The sequence below is a fragment of the Opisthorchis viverrini genome, assembly GCF_000715545.1.
Source record: "Opisthorchis viverrini unplaced genomic scaffold opera_v5_411, whole genome shotgun sequence".
Taxonomy (NCBI): domain Eukaryota; kingdom Metazoa; phylum Platyhelminthes; class Trematoda; order Opisthorchiida; family Opisthorchiidae; genus Opisthorchis; species Opisthorchis viverrini.
This window is the reverse complement of record NW_008752067.1, coordinates 121,477-145,801: the sequence shown is the minus strand read 5'-3', so window position 1 is coordinate 145,801 and position 24,325 is coordinate 121,477. Positions and strand designations below refer to the sequence as shown.

The window sequence follows — 24,325 nt, the reverse complement described above, 5'->3', positions numbered from 1 at the left end:
CTGTAGTGTCTGTAATCCGTTGTCACATTTACCATTCTTCCTGAACTTGAACCATACTTTGTAACTGTCGTTCACATTGTATCATGACGTTTGTTTTAATGTTACGAATACACAATTTTCCGGCGCGACCTGCTGACTTCTTGCTGAACGACTGTATTTACGCCCGTTGAACTGTTTGTTGACCGTTGAACCAGTGGGACTAAATCTCTGTGTTTGTGTCAACTGTTGAACGTCACAATAAATCCCTGTGACAATTTTTTAGCCGTGAATAATCTTCCTACCGTGGAATATATCACTCACACGGAACCACCTGCAGGAAATCTCGACGGGTGAATATTTTCCTTTCACAGCCAGTTACTGCATTTGGATCGGTGTAGTGGACTATTGGACCTACGCATTCGTGAGTTCTCATTTGACTACTCATTCCTTTCCTATTGTGATTTTGTGATTTTGCATTGGTTACTTCTGCTTGTTAATTTATCCGAACACGCTGATTAGGTCCTAGTCCGCTACATGTTCCCCCTTTGAAGACCAATTTGTCAGTTTTTCACATCGTGAGTCCCCGATCTAGATATGGCTAGCTTTGTTTGAAATGCAGCGATGGACAACGCCGCTGACACCTGAACCAAAACTAAACACCAAAATCTTGATCATATTCTCAAACCCTATCCAACTTATACACTGCAAACTCCTCCACGATGTCCCACATCGCTGTGCTGAAGCTTTTGTGAGGAGGCAGGTAGTATCAAGCTATAAATGCCTGATCGTGATTGGCGGACAATTTCGCCAAAACAGGGAATGATTTTTGTTTCTTAGCCTGCACGTGAAATCCGTCCAACCAAAGTGATATTCGATTACTGAGACCGCCTGACCTCCGGACATATCAACACAAAAAGCATCAGCCTGGCGAACTGAAAAGTCGCGACATCGAAACTTGACTTGTCACGATACGTTGACCAAAGGTGCTCAATGAATATATGGTGGTCAATGGAACGCCAACTAATGAAACGATCCTTACCGATCTTTTGGTAGAAGGTTGAAATTCGAAGGAAATATAAAAAACCTAGAGTAAAAATTTGTTGTCCATCAAACGAAGACATGAGATTATTCAACGCCCACAGGCAATCAGAATTAGTTTGTCAATGTTGGACATGCTTTGTGCTGCTTACCTCATATAGAACGACGCTCAGTTAAATCACTCCTGCGAACAGAGGAGTTGCGACATGAACAACAATGTAACTTGTGCAACATATCAGTCGGATGCTTCTTCCAATATAGCTCACCTTATTCCAGGACGGTCTTTAATTCAGACAGGAGTTTGGAATCCGATGCCATTTCCCGCTAGTTAGTTGCTAAACCTATTACGTTCTCAAAAGATGTAGTGTTTTTGGCATTTTGTATAAGTCGCAACTAACTGACACATTGTACCCAAAAATTAACTATCTGAAACGAAACCACTCTCATACTGTTTGAATAGCAGTACTGTGTAATATCTAGAGTTTCTCGTAATGCGCTGTTTGCTGCACAGCATACAACTATTCTTCCACACATTTATCTGAATACTATGCGCTGCAAGCCAACTACAGGTGTAACGGTGGTACTACTGATGGGGGAGGCACGCGAGTAGTATGTTTTGCAAATTCGCTTTGCGTCTCTTGAAACATGTGATCTATTGCGAAATTTGTGGAGTTCCTTTGTAGCATTTGTTTGGATTTGGACAACAATCAATGAACATCCAGGAAAGCTCAGAAAGACGCAGTCAAAGGAAGATTGCTATTCAGTTTTTGTAAACAAGATGCATATGAGAGTTTTGCTTCCCCGTCCAATAGTCTGTAACTGTTCAGTTGACATTTTCTAATAAATAGCTCCGCAGCGAAGGCCTTCTTCCTTCCACAGGTAGCAAGATTAAATCAGCTTTGACTATGACCAAACGGGCTTCCATGACTAACGGGGTGAATCCGTTTGGGATGATATAGTACACGTTTGGGTGTTGGAATATAAAGATAAATCTTCCGAAAATTCCCATTCACAATAAGAACACAGATGGGTTGACAAACATGTTTTCGGCAAGGTCTTTTCAAGTCATACAGTGGCAAAGGTTAAGAGAGCAGTATTTATCCTATTTGAATTAGCATGGTGTACATGAACAGGAAATCGAGTGCGGGACGACATTACCTATCTATCGAAGAACAACTAGTTCAGGTCACCAGTAGGGTGACTTGAGTTTGTCAGCGCGGACAGTGTACCGTGTTTGTGTGTTCAGTGCAGGGTGAAAGTGTGGGGGGGGGGAGATGAGTTGGACCATGGCAAATACAACACAGGAACGAGGCATTTTTGCCGACATAGGATCGGGTCGCGATGCCGTATGGCGATAGCTCCAGTCACTGTGATTGTGCGTTGTTGTACTGATCTGGGTTGATCAGCTGGCGCCTTGTAAACAATGCGGAAGCTTCGGCCGGGTATCACCCTGTGCGTCGTGTCTGCTAGATATTGTGCTACTCAGCTGGTTATCATCCTCCTAGTTCCAGAAGCTAGCCAGGAAAGATTGTATTCCTTCATTCTTTGGCTGAGTTGTTTAGTCATGCGTCTGATGCATTCCACTGCACAGCAGTGAGAGAATGAGTACACTAACACATTTTGGGAGTGGACAAGCACTCTATCTTTGAGATCGAGGGGGGCACGGATGATTGCTTGTGCTTGTCGTGATGAACAAAACTGATTATATACGAAAAATGACGGACACACTAGCTGACACAATCAAGTTTAGTCAGACAGCCAACGCTCATAATAGAACAACTAATGGCGACATGCATGAAACGGTTTGGTCCCTGAGACAACCTACGATAAAGTCAAACCCACAGAGTCAACAACGCCTCGCCTATACAGCTTGCCGAAAATCCATAAACCTAACTGCCCTGTGGGGCTGATCCTAGACATGCACAACTCGCCCTATCATCAGATCTCACAGCGGCTCATCAAATTCTTGAACCAATACGACGACAAATGGATCAATACGGCTTGCGGGATACATCTCGATTCGTGAACTCAATAAAGTACCTAGAACTGAAAAATTGGTTCATGTGTCCATTGGACGTGATTTCACAGTCCACCAACTTCCCCTTAACTGAAACGGTTAATTAGTATGTAACTACACGGAAGCAAACAACTTTCAGTCGCCGACTCCAGTCAGCGAATTCCGACAGCTCCTCCTGTGATGCACACTGAATGTACAACTACTTTTCAGTGTCATGATCTACCATCAAATTGGTGACGTTTCTTGGGCCCACCACTAGACCCGATGCTAGTCGACATTTTCATGAGTAAACTTAAAAGTGTCCCCTTAAAAGCTAGTATACAGAATATGCAATACTATTTCGCTGTTGGTGATAATAAAGCCGAATTGGAATTATTCCAACAACAGTTAAATAAAGTCCACACACTTCACTTCGGAAGGAGAAACCGACAACTTCATCCACTTCCAAGATGTTGGCCCTGAACGACGTCACGATGGTACACTGAAACGATTGGTTTACCGAAAACCTACTTGGTTCGGACAATACACTAAACTAAGCACCTTCGTGCCACTAAAGCAGAAACGGAACAATCCACCCTTGATAGCTTCTTTAACATAAACCTCAACTGTGCGTGTGTCCGAGTAGAAGTAGCCCGAGGAGTAAAGTCATACCGTATGCTGCAAAAACAGCTTCATCGAATAGTGTGGTTCTTAAGTCGTTGGCAGATATGGATATCGCTCTTATGCCATGAATGACCCATGATGGTGACGCCAGCACCAAAACCTACTCCATGTATGACACGCCCAGATGTTACGAGTAGCTTCCGCACAAGTAGAACTACGTCCAACATAGTTTCATCTTACAGTCGCACCACTTACTGTTTCCAAGACGACATAATCACGTGCAAACCTAATCCGACCTAAAAGTGTTTGATGTTTGGAGACACTACAAGATATGGCTGCCAACCAATGTCAGTGGCGTTCTTGTTGTCAGTTTCTGTCCAGATTGCCTGAGTGAATGTCTGGAGGTGTAGGCACCTCGGAATGGTTGTGTTAAGCTAGCACTAAGTCCCTCCCCCATCCACCTTTATTCTTTTCTTTACAATAAAGCTTTCAAATAAGTCATGGCTGTACGGCAGTGAAGCATTGGTGTTGAGCACTGATGTCATGCTGTTGTTGATGATTGATGATGATGATGATGATGTGTACACAACGACTTAACACTATTCATATGGAATATATATTTAGAATTCACAGCGCCAACCAGAAAAAAATTTCCAGGCTTCGTGGTAATTCACAGTTCCTTATAATGACATTCATTTGTGGCAACAGCATGATTCAAAAGTTCGGAGTGAAATTACAGTAGTTGAACTGGTTATGGGAAACGTATGTGCAAGGGATTATTTCATTTAAGTTGCGCTCTATCTAATTGGCAATGGAAGAAAAGCATCTCTGATTTACTCACGCGATATGGCTTCTAACCATTCAGCGTGAAGTTTTGAATTGTTCGCGCGAGTACTCCCCATCACTAGTTACGCCGAGTTTGGACACTAGTTAGAACGACGAATTCAGTGGATTTTAATTGTATCCGAATAACCTGTAAAAGTTAAAAACAGTCTGTGGGAACAGACTGTGATGTAGATTATGAGTAAGTGTACACACTCGAAGTATCATGAGAGAGTAGTTGTATCCCTATGTGTATAGTGGTTATCAAAATAGTCCTTTTTATGAACCGGATCTTTCCATGAAGCTCTATCACAAGTCAGAGGGCTCAGCCACAGCATAAAATCGTTTAGCTTTAGAGTAAAAGTATTTCATTTGGGATGTTATGGAAAGTCATTTAGAAATCAGTAGTAGCAGCTGTAAAAACCGCATATTTGCTGTACAGTGGTTATAAGTGCAACATTTTCGTTCACCGATGATCCGGGGAGGTGGGATAGATAGCTGATAGCGGTAACTCATATAGTTGTGCGTTAAACCAGAGCTATCAGTGAACTCGACATCCAGGAGATCGAAAGGAGCTATGCGTTGAAGGCAACAGCTCGAATACGCGAGCATTCCAACCAGGGCGTTACTGGGCTATGTCTGACTGTTCCTAAACATTAATGTTTCTCTTCTTGGGGTCCCCATTTAGGGAGACAGCAATAACTGGGACAGCTTCTGGCTGCCCAAACAAATCACTTACAGTTGCGTCTATGAACCTTGAAAATGACACCTGAAACCAGCATTTGAGTCTCCGTTTCTGCTCACATGAATAGTTCAAACTTTGATGGGGAAGAGCATCTGCTATGCTGGTGGAATAACTAGTTTGCTCAGATGATGAGCTATGAATAGAGGAAGACATTGGAGAGCATCAAAGTAAATCTTCATTGATGGAAAGACCAACAACGTAGAGACTACTCAAATTAGACGGTTCGTCAATTTTACACAAGGCTCAAATTCAAACCAAAGTTAGGTTGTCAGAGAGCCTCACCGGCTCAATTTAGCATAAGTCAGCATAAAAGAGAGCCACTGAAATGAAGTCACCGAACTAGCTTGCCTCATCAGCCAGGTTTTCATTCCAATCAAACTGACAGTCATATTTGTAGGACTTTTTCTCCATTATACGCCAAAACAAACCGCGGAGATATTTGTACTTTGGTTCTTCTTCAAACGCAAGGTTTCGGCAATAGTTCAGGTATTTAGCGAATTCCTCAGGCAACCCTTGACAAAGAGTTTCTGTGCGCATGCTCAGTTTTGTCTTATATATTTTTCGAAATTTTTCACGTTTACTGTCGGCTTGTAACCCTTGCCACGGAAGACTCCCTCTGATAAAATAGAGGAAAACGTAACCAAGCGATTCCAGGTCATCCCGTCTGGATTGCTCGTAACCGGCATGGGCATTGATACTGCAATATCGGGCCGTTCCAGTCAGGTTTCGAAAGTCGCGAAATGCGCAATGCTCTTTTGTTTTTGGATCCATGTAGTATTTTGACAACCCGAAATCAATCACGTAAACTGTGTTGAAATTAGCCCCAACACCCATGACGAAATTGTCCGGCTTTATATCACGGTGAATCAGACAGTTCCGATGAAGGGTCTCAATCCGTTTTATCATTTGATCTGCCAGCATTGCCACGGTTTTTAAAGAGAACTTGCATTCACAGTAGACATGCAAGTCTTCTAGGCTTGGCCCCAAGTACTCCATGACCAAAGCTGTGTATAAGTTCTGAACGCCATCTCGCCCGAACCAGTAAATTTTGGTTATTCCGGGATTGTTACTGAGTGCCCTCAGGAGATGAAATTCCGTTTGTAGTTGCACTGGTATACCAGATTTATACACCTCTAACTTCACTGCAGCTTGCTCATTTGTTTTTTTGTGGGCAGCCAGAAATATTTCACCAAAGGACCCGGCACCAATGCGTTTTATCAGGCGCCATTCTCGGTTGACTACGAATTCCGACAAGCTATCGTACGACCCATCATTACTTTCAGCTACTGATTTGGTAGATTTCATCGGTACGCTCTGGTTTAGGCATTATATTCCAACTCATTTGACATCTCCGACGTTGCGCGACGTAGACTGAAGGATATGATCGGCTGGCGTATTAATGCATGACAGTAGGCTATTGGTCGAAACAAGCCGGCTATTCGAAATGTCCAGTGATTAAAATCGATAAACCACTCATCCCTCTGGCGTCAGCATTTTCAGTACACGGTAATACTACGGGGAAACCCGTTTGTTGTTGCACTGCAAAAGTAAAGCCAGCAGTGTGCGAATATCCTAAATTGGATAAAATCTCCTGAGATCTGTCTTGTACAATAGGCAGTGAAAACGTGACCCATTTGAGACGAAACTTTTCGTTGGAATTTCCTGCATAGAACAGACTGCAGTCAGTCATTTACTTAGACGGTCAGCCGCAAAGAATTGTGGAGCCACTCCAATTGGCCTTACTTTTAAGAGTAACAATTGACTAAAATAACTTTTTATGCCATGAATCAGCCATACGGTTCTTCTCAAAAAGACCTTAAAATATCTAGCGTGATGGAAAATAAGCGGTCAGGTTCTTATCACTTATCTCTTTCCAACCTGCAAGCTCATTCTATGACTATTCGTACAGAATAAAACAACCCTTCGGCAACTATATAAGGTTGTCAGAATAACGCAGAATCCCGCTTGCTGGAGCTACACATCATCCTTTGAGTATTGAGAACAACCTTTTAACAGTATAGACCATACGTAGCCGAATAACGGCTCTGGTCGTGTCACCTAACCGGACCAATTTATTAGTGTCAGGTTACGGTTCAAAACAGCTGAGGCACACTCACCGTTTAGTGAACTTCTCTTGTCATTCTATATAGCCGCTCGATCTTTAAGAAAAATCCTGTAGTATTGGGTGCTCTCAGATTTGCACGTGATGCTTCTGATGGCCAGTCTATTTGCACGATTTTCTGTGGTTATCTTGAGTTAACTGACATATCCCACAACTCTGTCAGAAAGTGCAGAGTTTATGGTTCATATCATAGTATTCATAAAATCAATAGGATAGAAACTGGAAGAATTGTGGGAAGACCACTGGTGAAATCAGGATTATTGTACGTCGACCGACAGGAAAGGCACATGGCCCACTCAAAAACTAGTAATCGAATATGAAGGTGATCTTTGAGTTCGAAACCCTATCTGGAAGCATGTCACCCCGGATCGGATGAAACATCACAATACTGGACAGCGGTGCTTCAGTCTTTCATGACAAACACACAACCCAAGCATACCTTCCAACGTGAAACTATGTGTAAACTGGACACTGAAACCATACAGTGCAGTAAGTGCGTCAGTTTTTTTTAGATGATCATAGTGATATCTACACTGCACTTAATCTGAATATGCAGTGACGTGACACTAAAAATTAAGTGAATTTTCAAACGAGATTTAAACAGATTTGGTTCCGTGTGTTGTTTGGCTGAATGCATGCAGCACGCTGCAATTTATCGTTCAGTGAGGTCACCGCAACGGTAGTCGTTAAGACGTAGTTTGAACTTGGCAACAGTTTTTGTCCCACAGCTACTACTGAAAGGATGGGTTGAGACTCCCCAAGAGGAGAGTACAGGAACCACGGCGTGTCAATACCAGAATAGCTGTCGACATTAGCTGTAAAAACGCAGGCCCTTGGCTTTCAAACAAATGATATTGTTAGAACCCGATTGGTCGATTGTAGTTCCGTACATCGCACTTTTGGTCGACATTTTATGCACAACGTTGCCTCAGAAAGCCAGCTGAAGGTTGATTGCAGACACAGGCAGGCCAAATCCTTAGTTTTCCCTCAATCAGCTTCGCTTCGTCAGTCTTTGAAGATCGTTAAATCTTGATAGAAAAATCCGAGTATGGTTTTAAGCCAAATTTCCACTCGGTCTTCAAAGCTATATGAAATTAGAATATGTTAAAACATGAAATCCTTTGACCATCGATGCGAATTCCATACATCCCACTTGATGCCTTTAAGTGTGGTGAGATATCTTGTGGCCAGAGTTGACATCAGTTGCTCTTATCAGTGTCACCTCTTTTCGGCGCACCCTTGCGCACGCAGGTTTATTTTCACATAGTGTAAACTCTTAAAAAATAGAAAGTTATGTGACTGACTGGTGATTAGCCATAGAGTTCCCAGACTTTCCAAAGTAATAAGACCGAAAGTAACCGGCTCACTTAACCCATTTAGTACAAAAATTATTTTTCAGGTGTTCTGCTATTCATAAAAGGTTCACAGTGATGGTCGTCTTAAAGCTGCCATTGAAACTAATTTTTACAGAAGAAAAAAATAAATTGAGGTCCTCTGTGTACACCTCTTTCGAATATAAACACCTCAGATGTTTCTCTTGTTTGCTGGGGTGATTTTGTGCATGAATTACTCATCTTCAATTTTACTATGTTTGTGATAAAAGCGACAGGTGTATGAGATAGCGTCCAGTCTGTACAGTATACCTAATTGCCGCACTACGCACTACGGTGGGCGAAAACAAGGATTTCCAATTCCGACTTTCCAATGGGCGATTCCCAAATGAAAAAGCACGAGTTATCAGGGTTAGATACACAACCATGATTAGCTTTGTCCAACTGAGCCGACTGGTCACGAGAATCAACGCGGCTCGGACGCTCGATGATGCAGTGGTCTCTATTTCGCTCTTTATCGTGTTGCTTCGTCCCTGGCTGAGATACTGCCACAAACAGAAATTACAAAAATGCTATGCATCAAGGTGTGCACACGGGCCGCCCACTCACCTGCTTGTTCTTTAAGGTAGGTTGCAAATCCAAACGAAGTTTTCGTAAATCTCTTTTCAGATACTTTTTTGAGTAACCTCAGTGCTGAGAGTTTGATAAAACCTTGTAAGCCTAGTCAATATGTGTTTTTGTATCATCTCCGCAAGGCAGATAAAATTAGTTCCCAGTCCATCGTTGTAACCCAGATTTTTGAGCATTTGTAATGGCCGTAGAAAAATACATGTATGATATGATACTGATGGAGGTAAAGGGAACAGTTAGACAAAACCGTTTGACAAAACATCAGCCAATTAATATTTTCTTGTTTTTCAAGTACATACACATGTCACACCAACAGAGGACATGTGATTTCATGTCCACGCACTCACTGTGTGCCGTGACACTGTGCCACACTGTGGCACACACCTGCCTGACCGAAAAAGGAAAATTCCAGGCTTCATAACTTGTGTGTCTACCACTGGAATTCAACTGCCGTTGCTCTGTGACGTTATGGCCCCACACGTAAAATCTGTATTCATAGGACCATTGTAAAGTGAATCGAAATGGTCGAGTGAATTTTACAGCATACCAGTTGAACCTGTCCCAATGACCGAAGTTTAGACTGGCTGTATTTGACCTGAGAGAATTTCAGCAAACCTTCAGTATACAGGTTCAGTAGGACATCGCAGGACGACTCGAGGGAACATGCCATTTATCTTCATACGCATACAATAGGTTAGTTGGTCTGTGCACACTGCTGGCTAATGGCACCCCATTGCAAGATTGGGCATAAAAACTCGGTCTGGAAATTTCGACTGTAGCATGGTGTTTTTTCAAATTCCTCCCCATTTCGGTATGCCCATGAACCGTCATTTAAAGCCACAGTGTTTGGTATGACAACTACTTAACCAATGTACATTATGCTGCGCCAGACCGTTTTACTTAGAAGAGGAAATGTAGTTTCGGCTTTGTTGAACAACCATGAATGAATGCTAAATATGGAGTGACCACGATACCTTATTTTGAGAAACTCACCTAAAACCCTTTGGGTGGATACATCCAAAACGATCGAATGAGTGCAAAATGTATTTAAATGCAGCTCCATAGTAACCAGTAAAGAATGCTTCATCAGTGACGGTTTGGCATTATGGCTTTCGTTTCTAGTCGGTCGTTGTGAAAACTTGGCTCCTGTGTCATCATGACTTGGTTCCTGGCAGAACTGACCTTTGACCTTCTCCGATAGCTTTTCGTGGAAACTTGCTTTCCGTAAGGTCTCTCACTTTGGGTGGAACTTGAACTGTCAAAAGAACATCCGTTGTGAGTAACTTTCTGGCCATGATAAGCCAGTGGTGAGTTTTGACTAGTAGTTGGCTGAAGATAAAGGGAAAATTGTCTGCAATTAAGCACGCCGAGGGAGGGGCAATGTACATGTGCTGAAAACAAAAAGAACTTCAGAGTCAGCGGTAGCAAGACAACCAAAAGGAATTTCAATTGAAATTCTGGGTACTATGCAAGCATTCACTAGTTCAAGACCCTTTATGAGGTTGGAGGGTACAAACATCCTAGCAGCGCAAGTAGTCATTGATAGGTTCGGGTTGGACTGAGGTGAAATTGTGTATAAGTGCTGATCATTCTGCCGCAGAGTCTCTGTTCACAGAAGCCCAGCTTGTAGACAATACAGACGATGTACTGAAAGTCAGATACAAACGCAACATATAAATTTGAGTTTTTCACGGAGAATTCCATACTCAAGCGGATATGGATGCAAGATGGATGATATAATGGGTGACCAACCGAAAGTCTGTATTGAGGATCTAAAGGAGAACAGGGAAGAACGCTGTTCATCAGTTTTTCCATTCAACCATTTAGAACGTGAACTGTGTGAATTACGTTTCAGTTTTTTTGTTTTCAACCCTTCCATTTGCAAACAAGTGATTGTCTCCATGTGTATCCGCTGGAAATTTGGAGGCTGGGCCTAACTGGTCAGTTTAGGCTGTTTCAGGCCATGATAGCTACGCGCACGAATTTGCTAGTACTAACGAAAACCAGCTGCATTTCGGGAATATCCCTGTCCACAGATCCTTCGCCCGCGGAGATCACGTCCTGCAACCATACAAGGATGATTGATCCTAACTGATGATGGTACGTGTGACTCTAATTGCAGTGTGTCCGCTACTGCTTAGGTAGTACCACACACACTATATGAGCCGAGAAATAAGATAAATCAAAGGCGTCAACCATCGACCTATTAAAGTTCCACGCCCAAACAGATAAGCATCATTCGCCCAAGTAAACAGAGCCCATGGAAGCTGGACTCGCCATTTCACACTTGTTTTCTTTCTTTGTATAGTTTCGAAGAGTGAGTACGCCAATACAGCAGCCTATTGTTAGTGAAACCCAGGGAACCAAACTGGTTTTCAACCACTATCTAGTCTACTTGAAATAGTTTATCGTGGATCCAGTCTAATTATCAGTAGCCAAATTTGTTATTTAAGAAGAAGTAAGTAAGTAAGAAGTAAGTGAGAAGTAAGAACTAAGTAAGAAGTAATGTGCAAGTCAATCATATAAACAATATTCATAATATCCTAGGGCGACTGCTCTCTTTAACTCACTCGAAAAAGAAACACAGGTCCTGAAATTCCGTTCTGTTAGAGCTCATCATAAATGTAATTCCTCATACCTGCTGGATTTTTACTCTGAACCCTCTGAATTTGGAGAAAGCAGATTTGATAGCCCCTAAATCTGAGCATGCTGAATGTGTCTAAATCAGCTCCTTGTGACATGCTTGTCTTATAGAATCATGCTGGTTCGTACGATGCCTCAAATCCACACCTAGTAGTTGTCCTCCTCGTTTCAATCTGCGAGTTACAGTCAGACTGCCTGTTCCATATTACACTCCATTGCACTACTGAGTTGTTTTTATGACCGAATTTCAAATTCTCTTTGGTTATGGTTGGTAGCAGATGGTTAAATTGATATAGGAACACATCAGTATACACGAGCAGTTTCGTTCGCTCAAATGGGTTTTTGGGTATTAGTGTGTAGTTAGAAGTGATGGTTCTCTTTATCAAACTTCCCCCTGAATGAGACAGGTTCGTTCCTCTCGTCAATAAGATCTACCTTATGACCAGCTTCTCTAATCGAAAACTAGTAGTGACGACAAAGAAAGGGGTTCTACATCACCGTTGGACACGTGTTGCACATTGCATGTTGGGAACGTTCATTGCCCGCCCCTATCGTTCACTGCCGACACCAACGGCGTGGATTCGTGTGCTTCTATGTGACAGACTCATCGCTATAACCCTTGCCAGAATTTTGTTTTGTCGAACCAAACGATCAGTCTGTCCTCGGCCTCTAACTGCGTAACTCAAGAGACATACTTCCTTATCAATTCCTTATTTTCCACTGAGTTCATTATCTCACATATGGGATGTAATTTTTCAGCGCAATCATGACTTCATCGAGATACCTTGCAAGTGTTATCAACCCACACCTTTGTCAACGAATCGCAAGCGTACTGTGGATAGCGTCACCGATGCATTTCTTTCGATCCTATCAACCATTTTTTTCTGCTTCTATGTCGTTCAGAGCGGAGTTTTGAACCCTGTGCTTTCGTGGCATGTTCAGCTCCAGTCCCCCAAATCAACCTAGTGATCGTTGTCTGGCCCTCCTCTCTAACTGCTGGTTCGACGTTTTCTTACTGTTTGCCATCTTCGAAACCGGTAACCGTATTTCAGTAAAATGTCTCGTTATAAGATACGTCGGGCCATCACGTGTACTGCAAGCGAGTGGTTCGGGTACTACCGATCGGGCATACTCGGGGATACAAGACTGACAAACCGAGGGGAGCTGCCTTCTCCGTACCGGGATCAACGACTACCTCTCTGACCTGCCAACAGCTGTCCGAGAAGCACAGCTGATTCCGCGCAATCCTAAAGGTTTGGTTTCATATCGACCGAACTTATCGTCTACCCGGACTTTCTCAACCTAAGACTTATGGCCATGAGGCAACACAGCTAGCGGACAGGATCGCAAGGGTGAATCATGCTGTCTTCGAGCTCATCGATATCCATCCAGTACAGCCTACTTCCTATTCAACAGAATGGCGGATGAGAGCTCAGGTTCAAACATCCAGACCGAATCAAACGGTCCATGTCGTGATTCTGGGTCCTCGAGCTGTTGTCCCGATCAGCTTGCCTATTGACCAAAGCTTATTGTCCACTGGCTGCGGCATGGTGTGAAATCGTGTGGAGTTAAAGCATTTTAATATCTTTGGATCATTCTGCTTAACCGTGCTTTTCCTTAGAACTTCACTTGATCAATGTTATCGCATTTGGAACTATGCCGGTATGTACCAAAAGCGAATTATGCCATAGAGAGGAAGGATGTCTTACTTTCGACTCACAGTTGTGGGTGGTAGGAAACGCATTGTCACCCAGAGCTTTGTACCGGGTTTGGGCTTTATATGTTTGTAAAGAGGGTTCGTGCAACAGGTGAACAGTACAAGTAGCTACACTTCGCTTTCGTTTAGGGATGTGATGCACTGCTTGTGGTAAATGTCACACATTTCAACCGTTGGTCAGTAATGACACACTCTTCTCAGCACATGTCTGACTATCTCAGTTGGGTTATTAAGAAAATAATGGTGGCTTTTGTAATCTGCGCCTATCCAACTTTGCGACGTGCGATGCACCATCTATTCTGTCGTTGACTAAGCTAGCAGCGACTTACTGACGCAAAATGATTGTCGGATTTTCTGAAGTAAATTTACATAAAAGTGATCAGTGTGGTGTCATGCATGGGACCAGTGGCGGGTGAAGTGTAACTGTAGTGCAGTTTCACTGTAGCGTAAGTTATTCACCATGATAGGTTTTATTTTTGTACTCCGAAATGCTGCTTTTTGCTGAGCTGCACTTGACCCTGTACAGAATGGCCCATTTATGAACTTCTGACATCGTGAATATTCACAGGGGTTTGCTGCTTTGCCTATTTACTATGGATTTTGAATTAATATTCTGATAAGATTTGGAGCTCTTTTAGCAGTTATTCTCAACGTCTGTGATTTAAGCAATCCCAATTTCATTTATGCACTCATGGTGTCGCATCTTTGGCCTTTACTCATTGCGTGCGACTAGAGGGGAATCCCTTCACTACTGGTTTTATTCTAAGAATGCAGCTAAATTTGATTGAGCAGTGGTATGGATTAATTGACCATTTGCGATCGTACGATGCTTTGGCAAACGGATGCCGAGTCAATTGGGATGTTCCCGTGATGTCGTAAGAAGCTAATCATGCTGTACATACAGGATAACCGGTATCTTGGTCTACCTGAAAATGGGACACTTACTGAATTAACCGTTCCCCTTACTTTATTCGATCAAGAAACAGAAGATATCGTTTGCAGCGAAAAAAAACATGCAAAACCAACCTGCACGATGGATTTACGTGGATCACCAGGATCACGTGTGACTTCATCGTCCAATTGCATTTTCCCTGCTGCTGTTCTTACCGCATCACACGCGGCCTGTACTTCGGCCCGCAGGCGCTGATTCGCAATCTTCAAAGAAGCCACTCTCGACTCCAACCGTGGAAAAACATGCCAACCTGCACGATGGATTTACGTGGATCACCAGGATCACGTGTGACTTCATCGTCCAATTGCATTTTCCCTGCTGCTGTTCTTACCGCATCACACGCGGCCTGTACTTCGGCCCGCAGGCGCTGATTCGCAATCTTCAAAGAAGCCACTCTCGACTCCAACCGTGGGTCTGCGGTGAGATTAGTGTATTTTCGTGTCCAGGAACTTCGGAAATACTGTGGTGAATACCTTGTAAAATTGGAGTGGTTTGTGAGTTGTAAGCAACCGACAACACGACTTATGTAGGTATGAACGAGTTTGAGAAATACGTAACAGCGCTGTCTGGGCGTTTGTGAGCCGAAAATATTGAAGCTGTTGGTCGGTACACTAAAATCAGCTATTCGGAGCACCGACGAACATTCATGGGATGCCATTCTGTATGTATCAGCTCAACTCCCAATAGATTTATTCATAAAGTCCCACACAAACATACCACCCATCAGTTGCGGCACTTAACGGAAATTCTAATGACCGCTGTTTCTGAGCTGCATAATCACATTCAGTTTAGATGACAGCCTTTTCTTTGGCAGGAAAAGCAACTAAAGTGTTTGCTCCCTTGACCCCGACACATACAGCATTGCCAACCTACGCAAGAGTCCTGCCATACTAATTCTGACCGTTTGGACGACTTTTTTAAAAATAAAATCGCATCGTTTTGGAGTCAAACAGAAAAGCATACGGTTCTCGTAGAACTATCTGAAACCGCGGCGTGTCCTCACTGACCAGGTTAACGGATTGTAGCTCTCCGACCATTTTCCCGTTGGAGGTTTGAGGATATGCAAATCAAATCTAAGACTCGGGTAATAAATCGTTATGGGTTCTGTCACTATGAGAATACGAGTGTAGTTATACACTCTGTTGTTTGGAAGGTACATTTTTGGAGAGGTGTTCTCAAGTTGCACTTGATTTTTAGGATCCTCAAGAATAAAAATAACTAGTGTTTTGTCGATCCTTCAGGGTGGCCGGTTTGTGAGCAGAACAACAGCGAATTAGAAAAATGGTAATTATTTCTAAAAAAAACGCCACAAATGATCAGCTTAGAGGAATCTCTAAAGTAGGCTCTATGGACTCTTCGAATGGTCTTGTATCCAGTCTGCTGTTCATGCTCATCTCGTGTTTCACTTTCCTTTCAGATGGTCTTCCTCAGACTCAATATCAAGTCAGGTACACTAATTAAGGCCAACGGATGAACCTGTTTCAATGATGTCTTATTGGTCACTTCTGACTCTAGAACCAGTAGAAGGGTTCTTCAATTCATGTTTAGGTATGAACTCACTGTGGGGTTTTCAAGCTGTCCAAAACCAGACCAAATTTCCGGCGTGTCCATATTTTTTCATTATTTCGTTGGAAAAATAGTGTTTGTACTTATTCTAAAGAAAAAGATTATCTGGTAACCGGTCTCCAAGTTGAGCATATAACAATGAGTGACTAATCATGATTTGCATCCATTTCGGGTGGAACCAGTCAAATTGGAGTGGCTATTGGGGCATGATAAATCACCCTGTGTTTGTCACTGTGATTCAAAACTGCATGAACTAGGGCATAACCGATCTATCGATTTACCCTCAAGAAATATTAAGTGTCCAGTCCTCAGAAATAAGACATCCCTGACGATATTATCGTATGATCTTAGAACATTCGGCTGTATCACTGGCTATACAACTGAGTTTCTAGTGAAGGTTGAGTTCACCTTACTTCGAACTGAACCCTAGCGTTGAGTCTACATCCGATGTGGCATCTCACGACTTGTTGCATTAATCACAGGCCACGTGTCTTTGCCCATGAACCGAATGTTCATTTGTCAACCTCACTGATGCAGAACCAGGGATATGTAGCACAAGCAATCATTAGAGCTATGGAGCACTCTGGTTCATCACAGGTGGACGGGAATCAATTACCATGCCACATACTTTTCCATTTTCCAGTTTTTTTGAAAATGGAACTCTAACTCTCCTCAACGGAGGAGAGAAATGTTTTAGTCCTCTCTGAAGTCATGATATTTTTTCCTTAATAGTAAGCTCGCAGAGGCAAAAAAAAGTTGCCTGTATAAGAGAATATTCCTTATCCAGCCAATGTAACTGAGAGACGTCGCTGTATTTTATTTCCTTATATTAATTGAACATTGAGCTCTTGCAGCAGAATCTCACACTTATCCAGTGGTTTTCAGACAGCTTGTGGCACTGATTTCATTGGATCATGGCCCAGTCGGCGCTGGCATTAACTCTCCAAGTTCTGACATAAGTTTTGGGTAGCAAGGTTTGAATTCAACTTTGTGGTGCAAAATGTATCATTGATACTTTCGATAGTTGTATCCGTACTTTGGGCGAGTACAACTATTGACAATTGGGTCTGAGCGAATTATGCTTGGGCGACTGCACCACATTGCTCCATTGTAGTGTAAGTAATCTATTCTTCTTATCTAGCGTATTAAGTAGTACAAAACATTAAAAGTTTCGTATGCGGTGCGGCACCTTTCATACGGTATCCTGAATCCTACGAGTACTTACCTAGTGAGTTCTTCCGAACCTGTCCATTCATCAGAATCCGACATCAGCTTGATTGCGGCCTGCTCGATTGGCTCGCGATTGGCTTTACAACTGTCTTGGCTATATCCGTCGCTTTTCACTGCACTCCTGGAGAAACCGTTTAGGATACATTACGCAGGCGATAACTTACGTGTGGTTTTGGAGTAGCTGAGCCAGTTCCTCAGCTTTCTGATCCAACTTACTTTCCAAGGCAACTTTAGTCTTCCTAATATGGGAGTATTAAAGAACAGTTAATTTTCCGCTTAAATGAATATAGAGCTCACAAAAATGTCGGCAACCGGATAAAGTCTAAGAAAACTCCTTCAAAGTGTGCTAAGATAACTGCCTTTCGATCACACTACATATCTTTCTGGGCTCTTAGTGTTTATTGTACCCAATGGCCTGTCGGGTAAATCTACTCAACTTAGCTGAGAAGTGCCTAACTGTGTGTAACGAAGCATTGTTGCTAAGCTCTCTGGCAATATTTTCCCTACTGTGTGGTACTTAGAAAACGTGAGGTGACAGGTAAATGTCTTTCGATAATGTTACCTAGTGTTCACTACAGCTGCTTAGGGGAAAAGTAATTTCATCATAAGAAAGAGATCCATAGTCCAGAAGATAAAACGCAGCTATAAGGTATAAACGTCGACAAAGGATAGGCTAGTTTATTGATGTAAGCATTGTGCAATCCCTTCAAGAGAGTCCAATCAGCCGTGCGGTCAGCTTGTTACAGAAGTTGTGGTTGTGTTCTACACTTTGGGTGGTTTTGCGAGTGGTCTAACCATAGCGTACATCAGTGCTCCCTAAGACAGGACACAGAGAGTGTATTCACGCCTTTTTGAGCATTTACTGGCAGCCACTCGATAAATTAACCAGAAAAGGGTAACCAAATTTACTTAAGAAGCTTCGAAATAAATTTTTTTGTTGCAATGGTATTCAGGCATTAGGTTACTAAAATATCGCCTTTAAATTAAACAGAATAAAAAGATCCTTTTGGGAAGAGCCAGTCCAATGTTATTGACAAATTACTTGTTATTTTCACTGCCACTAGGCAAAATAATATCCCTTGTAAGGATGAAGAGAATCATAGGATTCGCTTAAATATGCCAAATTTCACTCATTATTAGACACACTGAATTCATATTCAATCTTTGTCCCCAATAATTCTACTTTTTTGTGGTTGCGAGAATCATCTCGCCTATTGAAATCATATTATCACCACTGCCTTAGACTTCTTGACTGGCACTTAAAAATCGTAAGAATGTCTTGCATATACCATATAGATGACTGAACCAAAAGAATTCTACCAAGGTTCATGATGGGTTTCTGAAACAACCTCAGCTCATTTTAACTATATACTTGCCAAAGATTTTATGTGAAACTATACGTGAGGTTGTCTTTTAACAGCGCTTTGTTCGCCGGATTTACTCCCAACTTTCCTAAGGAACCAGAATACACAAACTCACTTGTGTTTCTCCACTTCCTCCTCAAAACTTTCTCTTAATCTGTTCAATTGTTCCCTTAGTGAATTTCGTTCATTCCTCGTCTCATCCAGCAAATTCCATAGATTTTTCTTCTCACGTTCAAGAGCTTCCACAGCGGTCTGTAGAGCTGTGTGCTCCTCGAGCTATCGAATAAATAAAATGGTTATACGGAAATTTTTCAAGAGGCGCTGGAAAGCAGTCTTTGTGCTTGGGATAAATCCCGTTTTAATGAACACCTTGATGTGCAAGTAGATACTTATTGTTTGCAAAAGTACTGTACTACGTAAATTTGGATGTCAGGGCAGTTTGTGTTGTTTCTAGTTTTCACCAATACTGGCTCCTGTATTGTCACACTTGTCTGTCGGGCTGGTGCACTAGCAGTTTTGATCCTCTCTAGCTTTTAAACTCGTGGGTCATAAGGACATACAGAAAATACAAAAAATTTACAAAGTCTGTACTTGCTGCAAAAGTTGAACGGAAATTAATCACAAAAATGAAGCTCAGATACTCACCGTCCACACACCTAAAGAAACCAGCCAAACGACACAGTGCCCTTTGTCGCGCCTCTCGCTCCCTCAAGGTACGTCACTGTATTTTCCTAGTTTTGTCTCAAATGGCACCTATTGTTGGCTTTCCGTTCACTATTGGTGAAGTCGTGGCAAAAACGTGGTTGGTTCTATAGGTTTGTCGCGGGACGCTTGTCCGGAAGATTTTCAGCAAATTTAACTCACTTTTGACTCCGAATTCAAATACGGGATCCCGTTAATTTTGCACACCTCCAATTCGGCCTCAAGTTGCTTCACTTTTGTGTTGGCGTCGTTCCACTTGTCCTCCATCTGTTGCAACTTCTCATGTAGACTGGACTGCGTGGTTTCCAAATCACTTTCGTGCTGTCGCCGCATCCGATCGATTTCCAACTTGGACTGTCTCAGTTCATCCACCCGAGCTGCTAGCTCACCTTGTAAGTGATTGACCAATTCTTGCAAATGAGCCCTTTCGGTCTACAAAAAAAAACCGATCAGGACAGTTTGTCAACACCAAATGCCATTTTATTTCACACGAGATTAATCGAGTTGTAGCGGATACTTACAAATTACTTCACTGCAATCATTGACGAAGTACTGGAAAGTGGTTTATCAATGAATTGGAGAAGTTTGGAACCGATTAATAAGTCATCGTTTTAGAAGAGCTTGGTAAACAAGCGAATGTTTACCAAGCTCTTCTGAAACGATGGTCTATTAATGATTTGACCAAATTCCAGCTGGGGACCTTCATGACTAGCATCTAGCGCGCTTTGGCTTCTCACGAGCAGCTACATAAACAAGCTAGGTGCTAGTATTATGTTACAGATAGTCAAGTAAGTTGGACTAAGGAGACAAAATCCGAAATGAAACGTTCGGACCCGAGAAATAACTATTCGTTCAAACAACTTCCAAATTTTCGCATCTATAAGTCCTAATGTTTACGTGAGCCATTCTAGGTCGCTCTGGTTCACTGTAATTTGACAAGAGAATGCAAAGGGAGATCGTCGGAGGAAACTTTAATCTCGCCTCAAACCGAATAACTTCGGATTTCTGTGAGTGATAAATTAAACCATGATGCAATATCTGTGTTCGTCTATGCATATTTCGGTTGAACTTAGAGCGAGCTTTTGTTTCCGAGAATTTTAGGCGGAGGTACTCACATGCCAAACAGCAACATTCTGATTAGGGGAGATTTTCTTATTCGAATGTCCACCACTTGATACAGCCAGCCACTATACAGCCGTTTCTTAGAGCGAGTAGCAACGGTGATATGGATAGAAAGATTCTCCATCCTCAAGTCAGCTAGTCACTACGTACACGCAGACTTTTAAAAAGTGAAATTTGAAAAGGGTTCCGTCCTTACTTAGAACTAGAAAGTTATTCGAATGCGGACAAATTCACTTTGCAACTTAGCTGCATGTCATCAGACTTCAGACTCGTAATGTCTCGGCTAGGACCATGGAAATATGGTCGCAGTATCAGAGGGCAGAAAAAGCAACCTAAATACAGAGACTCAACAGATGATTCCTACCTAACCGCCCTTTCTGTTTATTCTGGCATACTTCTTCAAAAAAACGCGACAGTCGTAATGCGCGAAACCGGTTAACACAATTTCACAGTCAACAGTCGTTGACTCCACTACGATAACCTCGGCCAAGTGTCAAACGACTAAAGTAACTGGCGGTAAGGCAAGGTACCGAAACGGACTTCTGTAATTCATCTAAGGGGCACACTTACATGATTTCGGTGTAGCGTGCGGATGAAACTTCACCATTTTTCTAATGAGAATTTGGTTTAACTCAGGCTACTCTACGCAGAAGAGTCGATAAACCCTGTACAGCTCTTTCACTTTTTTATGAATCACCGGTAATGCACATCCCACGAAACTCAAGGGTGTTTCCGACCCTCAACATCCTGGCTAGTGGTTTGAACACTCAACCGTTCAGTCATGAGCGGTTGATCAGGGTTGTGACTGACTGGCATTTAGGCAAATCATCCCGAAATCGCGAAAACCACATCACACATTATGGGCATCCAAAATAATTAACATTATTCCATCTTGTCCTGAACAAAAGGAAACATAGAAAAAGAATACGTGAACTTCTAGCAGATAAACGGAAATTCATATTGCCGTCGAAAGAAAAAGACAAAACAGCATGTATGCAGCTGCAATGTTCTCACTGTCTACGAACGCTCCGTGATGATGGCATTATCTATTTCAACCTTTTTCCATTAGTCCCAAACATTCCACGGTAAACTCATCTTACCAAGTGGTGGCCAAGTGGCCTGTGGGGATAGTAGAGTCCCTTTGGTGTCTAGATGCCCACATTTTGAACTTGTGGGGAGGGTTGACCAGTTTGGAGCTCAAGATAAGCTGATGTCTCCTCTTAGCGTTTCAACATGTTCCACCAATGTTCCACTGGCAGAAACTAGCAAACTTATCCGCACTCTGGTCACCAATTTCAAACGTTAAACTGATTTGCCTATGTTCTCTTTTACCAGCCATGTGGACAGACAAACTTGTGTTGCAGTGGGATCGTCACTTGGTTCGTTACTTGTGGATGCGTTTATGGCATTACCAGAAAGGAAAGGAGTGAAAACGCCAGCACTGATACATAGCTGATATACTTTGTGCAGATGGCTTGGAACGGTTTCCAAACAGCTTCCATTTCGCAAATGCTAAAATAAAAAACGGAGNAAATAAAAAAACGGAGGAAAATGGGTGCACTGCCTTCTTGGATGTTGCCGGTTGTCTATCAGATGGACCAGTACATCGAAAGACGACCTAAGTCGTCTTTGTTTCACTGAAGGGAAGGCGTAACCTCGTGAGATACCTGACCTTGAGAGCTACACTATTGGATGAGCAGATGAAATTGAACTATGTACATGTAGGAAACAGTTATCGAGAGAAGTTTATTGGTATGCACCACAGACAAACATACTGTCAACATCAGCACGAAAGGCCTGGTTCTTAGCCTGACTTTAAATGGAGATTCGGCGACCGACGTATCAGTAAGTTGGTTGAACAACACTATGGAATTACTCCCAACGCTGCCCAAGTGTGCTGTTCATTCGGAAGCCGCCTCACCATCAGTCTGTATAACAAGGATAAATTGTCATATTCGGTAACCTGTCAGTTCAAGCGGATGTGTAACGTGTCTTGTGTTAATTGGATTTCAGGTCGTATTCGTAAGCACTACCTCACAGTGATACATGATCGCTCAGAGGCGCTAATGTAGCCCACCTGATGGGCAAGGGTCATCTGGAAGGTACTAACCAACTTGTACATAGAATCGCACCTGACCCTTCCAGAGCTGAGCGAACGCACACGACACGTAGCGGCCATCTGGTGAGTATTCAAAGCAATTCGTTTACCTCAAAACCTATCTTTTGGGTTTCCCTTCAACAGAGTTCTTTTTAAGTGTGCAACAACGCTGTCTGAATTAGCACTAAATTAAGGATTACCTGAGATGGATATATTCAATCTGGTTGACCAACTGTCTGCTCCTGAAATACCATCAAACATGCTGAAATGAATCTCCCTAAAGTAAAATGTTCAAATGAGAAGCCATAAAACATCTCAAATTTTTCTCACCTTAGATGTCATACTCGTCGCCTTGTACTCCATTAGTTGTTGTCTTAAATCCTTTAGTTGCTCCACGAGCTGAACTGAACGAATTCGATCGAGTGAAGGTTCGACAAAACTGGTCTTCTCCAATACTCGAGTCTGCTGCAACTCTTGGGTTCTCGTGTTTACTTGGTTTTCCAATAAGGAAAGTCTGGCTGTGTGCTGATTGTTCTGTTCCGTCGATTTGTGTAGCGAACACAAAGGACAAAATGGGACATGAAGGGGTGTTGAAGTGAGAAACAAACCATTTATCCAAAACAGGATATCAACTAAGCGGGTGCCAGTCGGCAAGTAAGCTCAGCGGAAGATCGGGAGTCAGGAGGCTAAAGTAGACATCGTGTTTGCTTTCAGAGGTTAAACATGCCTTTACTTCATGAGAGCTGTACCATCTGGTCATCGCACTCATTTATCAACTGCTGGACTTTTCACAATCTCGTTAGTGACATTGAACTTATCGTTTTTTTGAAACTCACTTCTGTTCTGTATATAAGGGAGTCGCGTTGTTATGCTCCAGAAACAGCCTAAGATAAAGTCTACTGAAGTTCACTGAGTTCGTGGCTGTTTCGGGAAGTATTTGCTAATGTGGTCTGAGGACTACTCACAACGAATTGGCTGTCGCGATGAAGTGTTCTGTTGAGGGACTAACAAGTCCGCCATATAAAAGAGAAAATAAGTGTACCATCCTCACAACGTACCTCCTCCTTGCACTTATCCAACCGCTTCTCGGACAGCTCCAGTTTTCGTCTCAGCTCAATTAGTTCAGCTTCTTTGTTGGTCAAGATTTCAGCAAGACTATCTGCCCGTAATTTGCTGGCCTCAAGGTCCCTCTTCAGAGAATGGGCGGCTGATTCCCTCTCGCGTAGACGGCCTGAAATTGCATCCTTCTCTCGAGATATGGTTTGCAAATCATTCTGATCAAGGATACAGTATTTAAAATGTGAAAAGTACAGTCAGTAAAACAGGGGTTATTTCACCACACTATAATAAATGATCTAGCGCTGAGAATATGGCCTTTTGTTGCTAATGTGTCCGTGACCCTCTACTTGTACACTTATCTCCTAACAAGTTTCCTTGAAAAAGGGCCAATTTCTAGCCAAAGAATGAGAGCTTTGCGCCAGACTCGAATAAAGCAATCACGATAGTAAGCAAATCATGTGAATCCTAGCAATGAAAAATGATAAGTACCTTTCATGGGCCACCCACGATCACTATTACCTTCTGGTCCGAAAAAAACCGGTTGTGAATCACCGCATCAAATATGCGGCGGGGAAAGTTAAAAGT

General features: G+C 42.5%; 3 protein-coding genes across 3 annotated transcripts in view; 1 reads left to right on the top strand and 2 right to left on the bottom strand.

Moving 5' to 3' along the window:
* The window catches only part of T265_10812 (hypothetical protein), a gene marked incomplete at both ends in the record, with an annotated part of 68,600 nt that overhangs the window by 5,782 nt on the left and 38,493 nt on the right, over positions 1-24,325 (top strand). The gene's annotated exons all lie outside the window — the stretch shown is intronic.
* Positions 5,547-6,509, bottom strand: T265_15257 (hypothetical protein; the record flags this gene model as incomplete). The annotated part of the gene is made up of 1 exon (XM_009177290.1): positions 5,547-6,509. A coding segment is annotated over one exon (963 nt), but the record flags the coding sequence as incomplete, so codon positions are not given.
* T265_15256 (hypothetical protein) overlaps positions 14,674-24,325 on the bottom strand; it is a gene marked incomplete at both ends in the record, with an annotated part of 44,210 nt that continues 34,558 nt past the window's right edge. Inside the window, 8 exon segments of the mRNA XM_009177289.1 lie at positions 14,674-14,849; positions 14,867-15,072; positions 17,391-17,516; positions 17,560-17,634; positions 18,875-19,035; positions 19,624-19,893; positions 23,012-23,215; positions 23,740-23,955. Of these exon segments, the coding sequence (XP_009175553.1) occupies positions 14,674-14,849; positions 14,867-15,072; positions 17,391-17,516; positions 17,560-17,634; positions 18,875-19,035; positions 19,624-19,893; positions 23,012-23,215; positions 23,740-23,955 (1,434 nt within the window).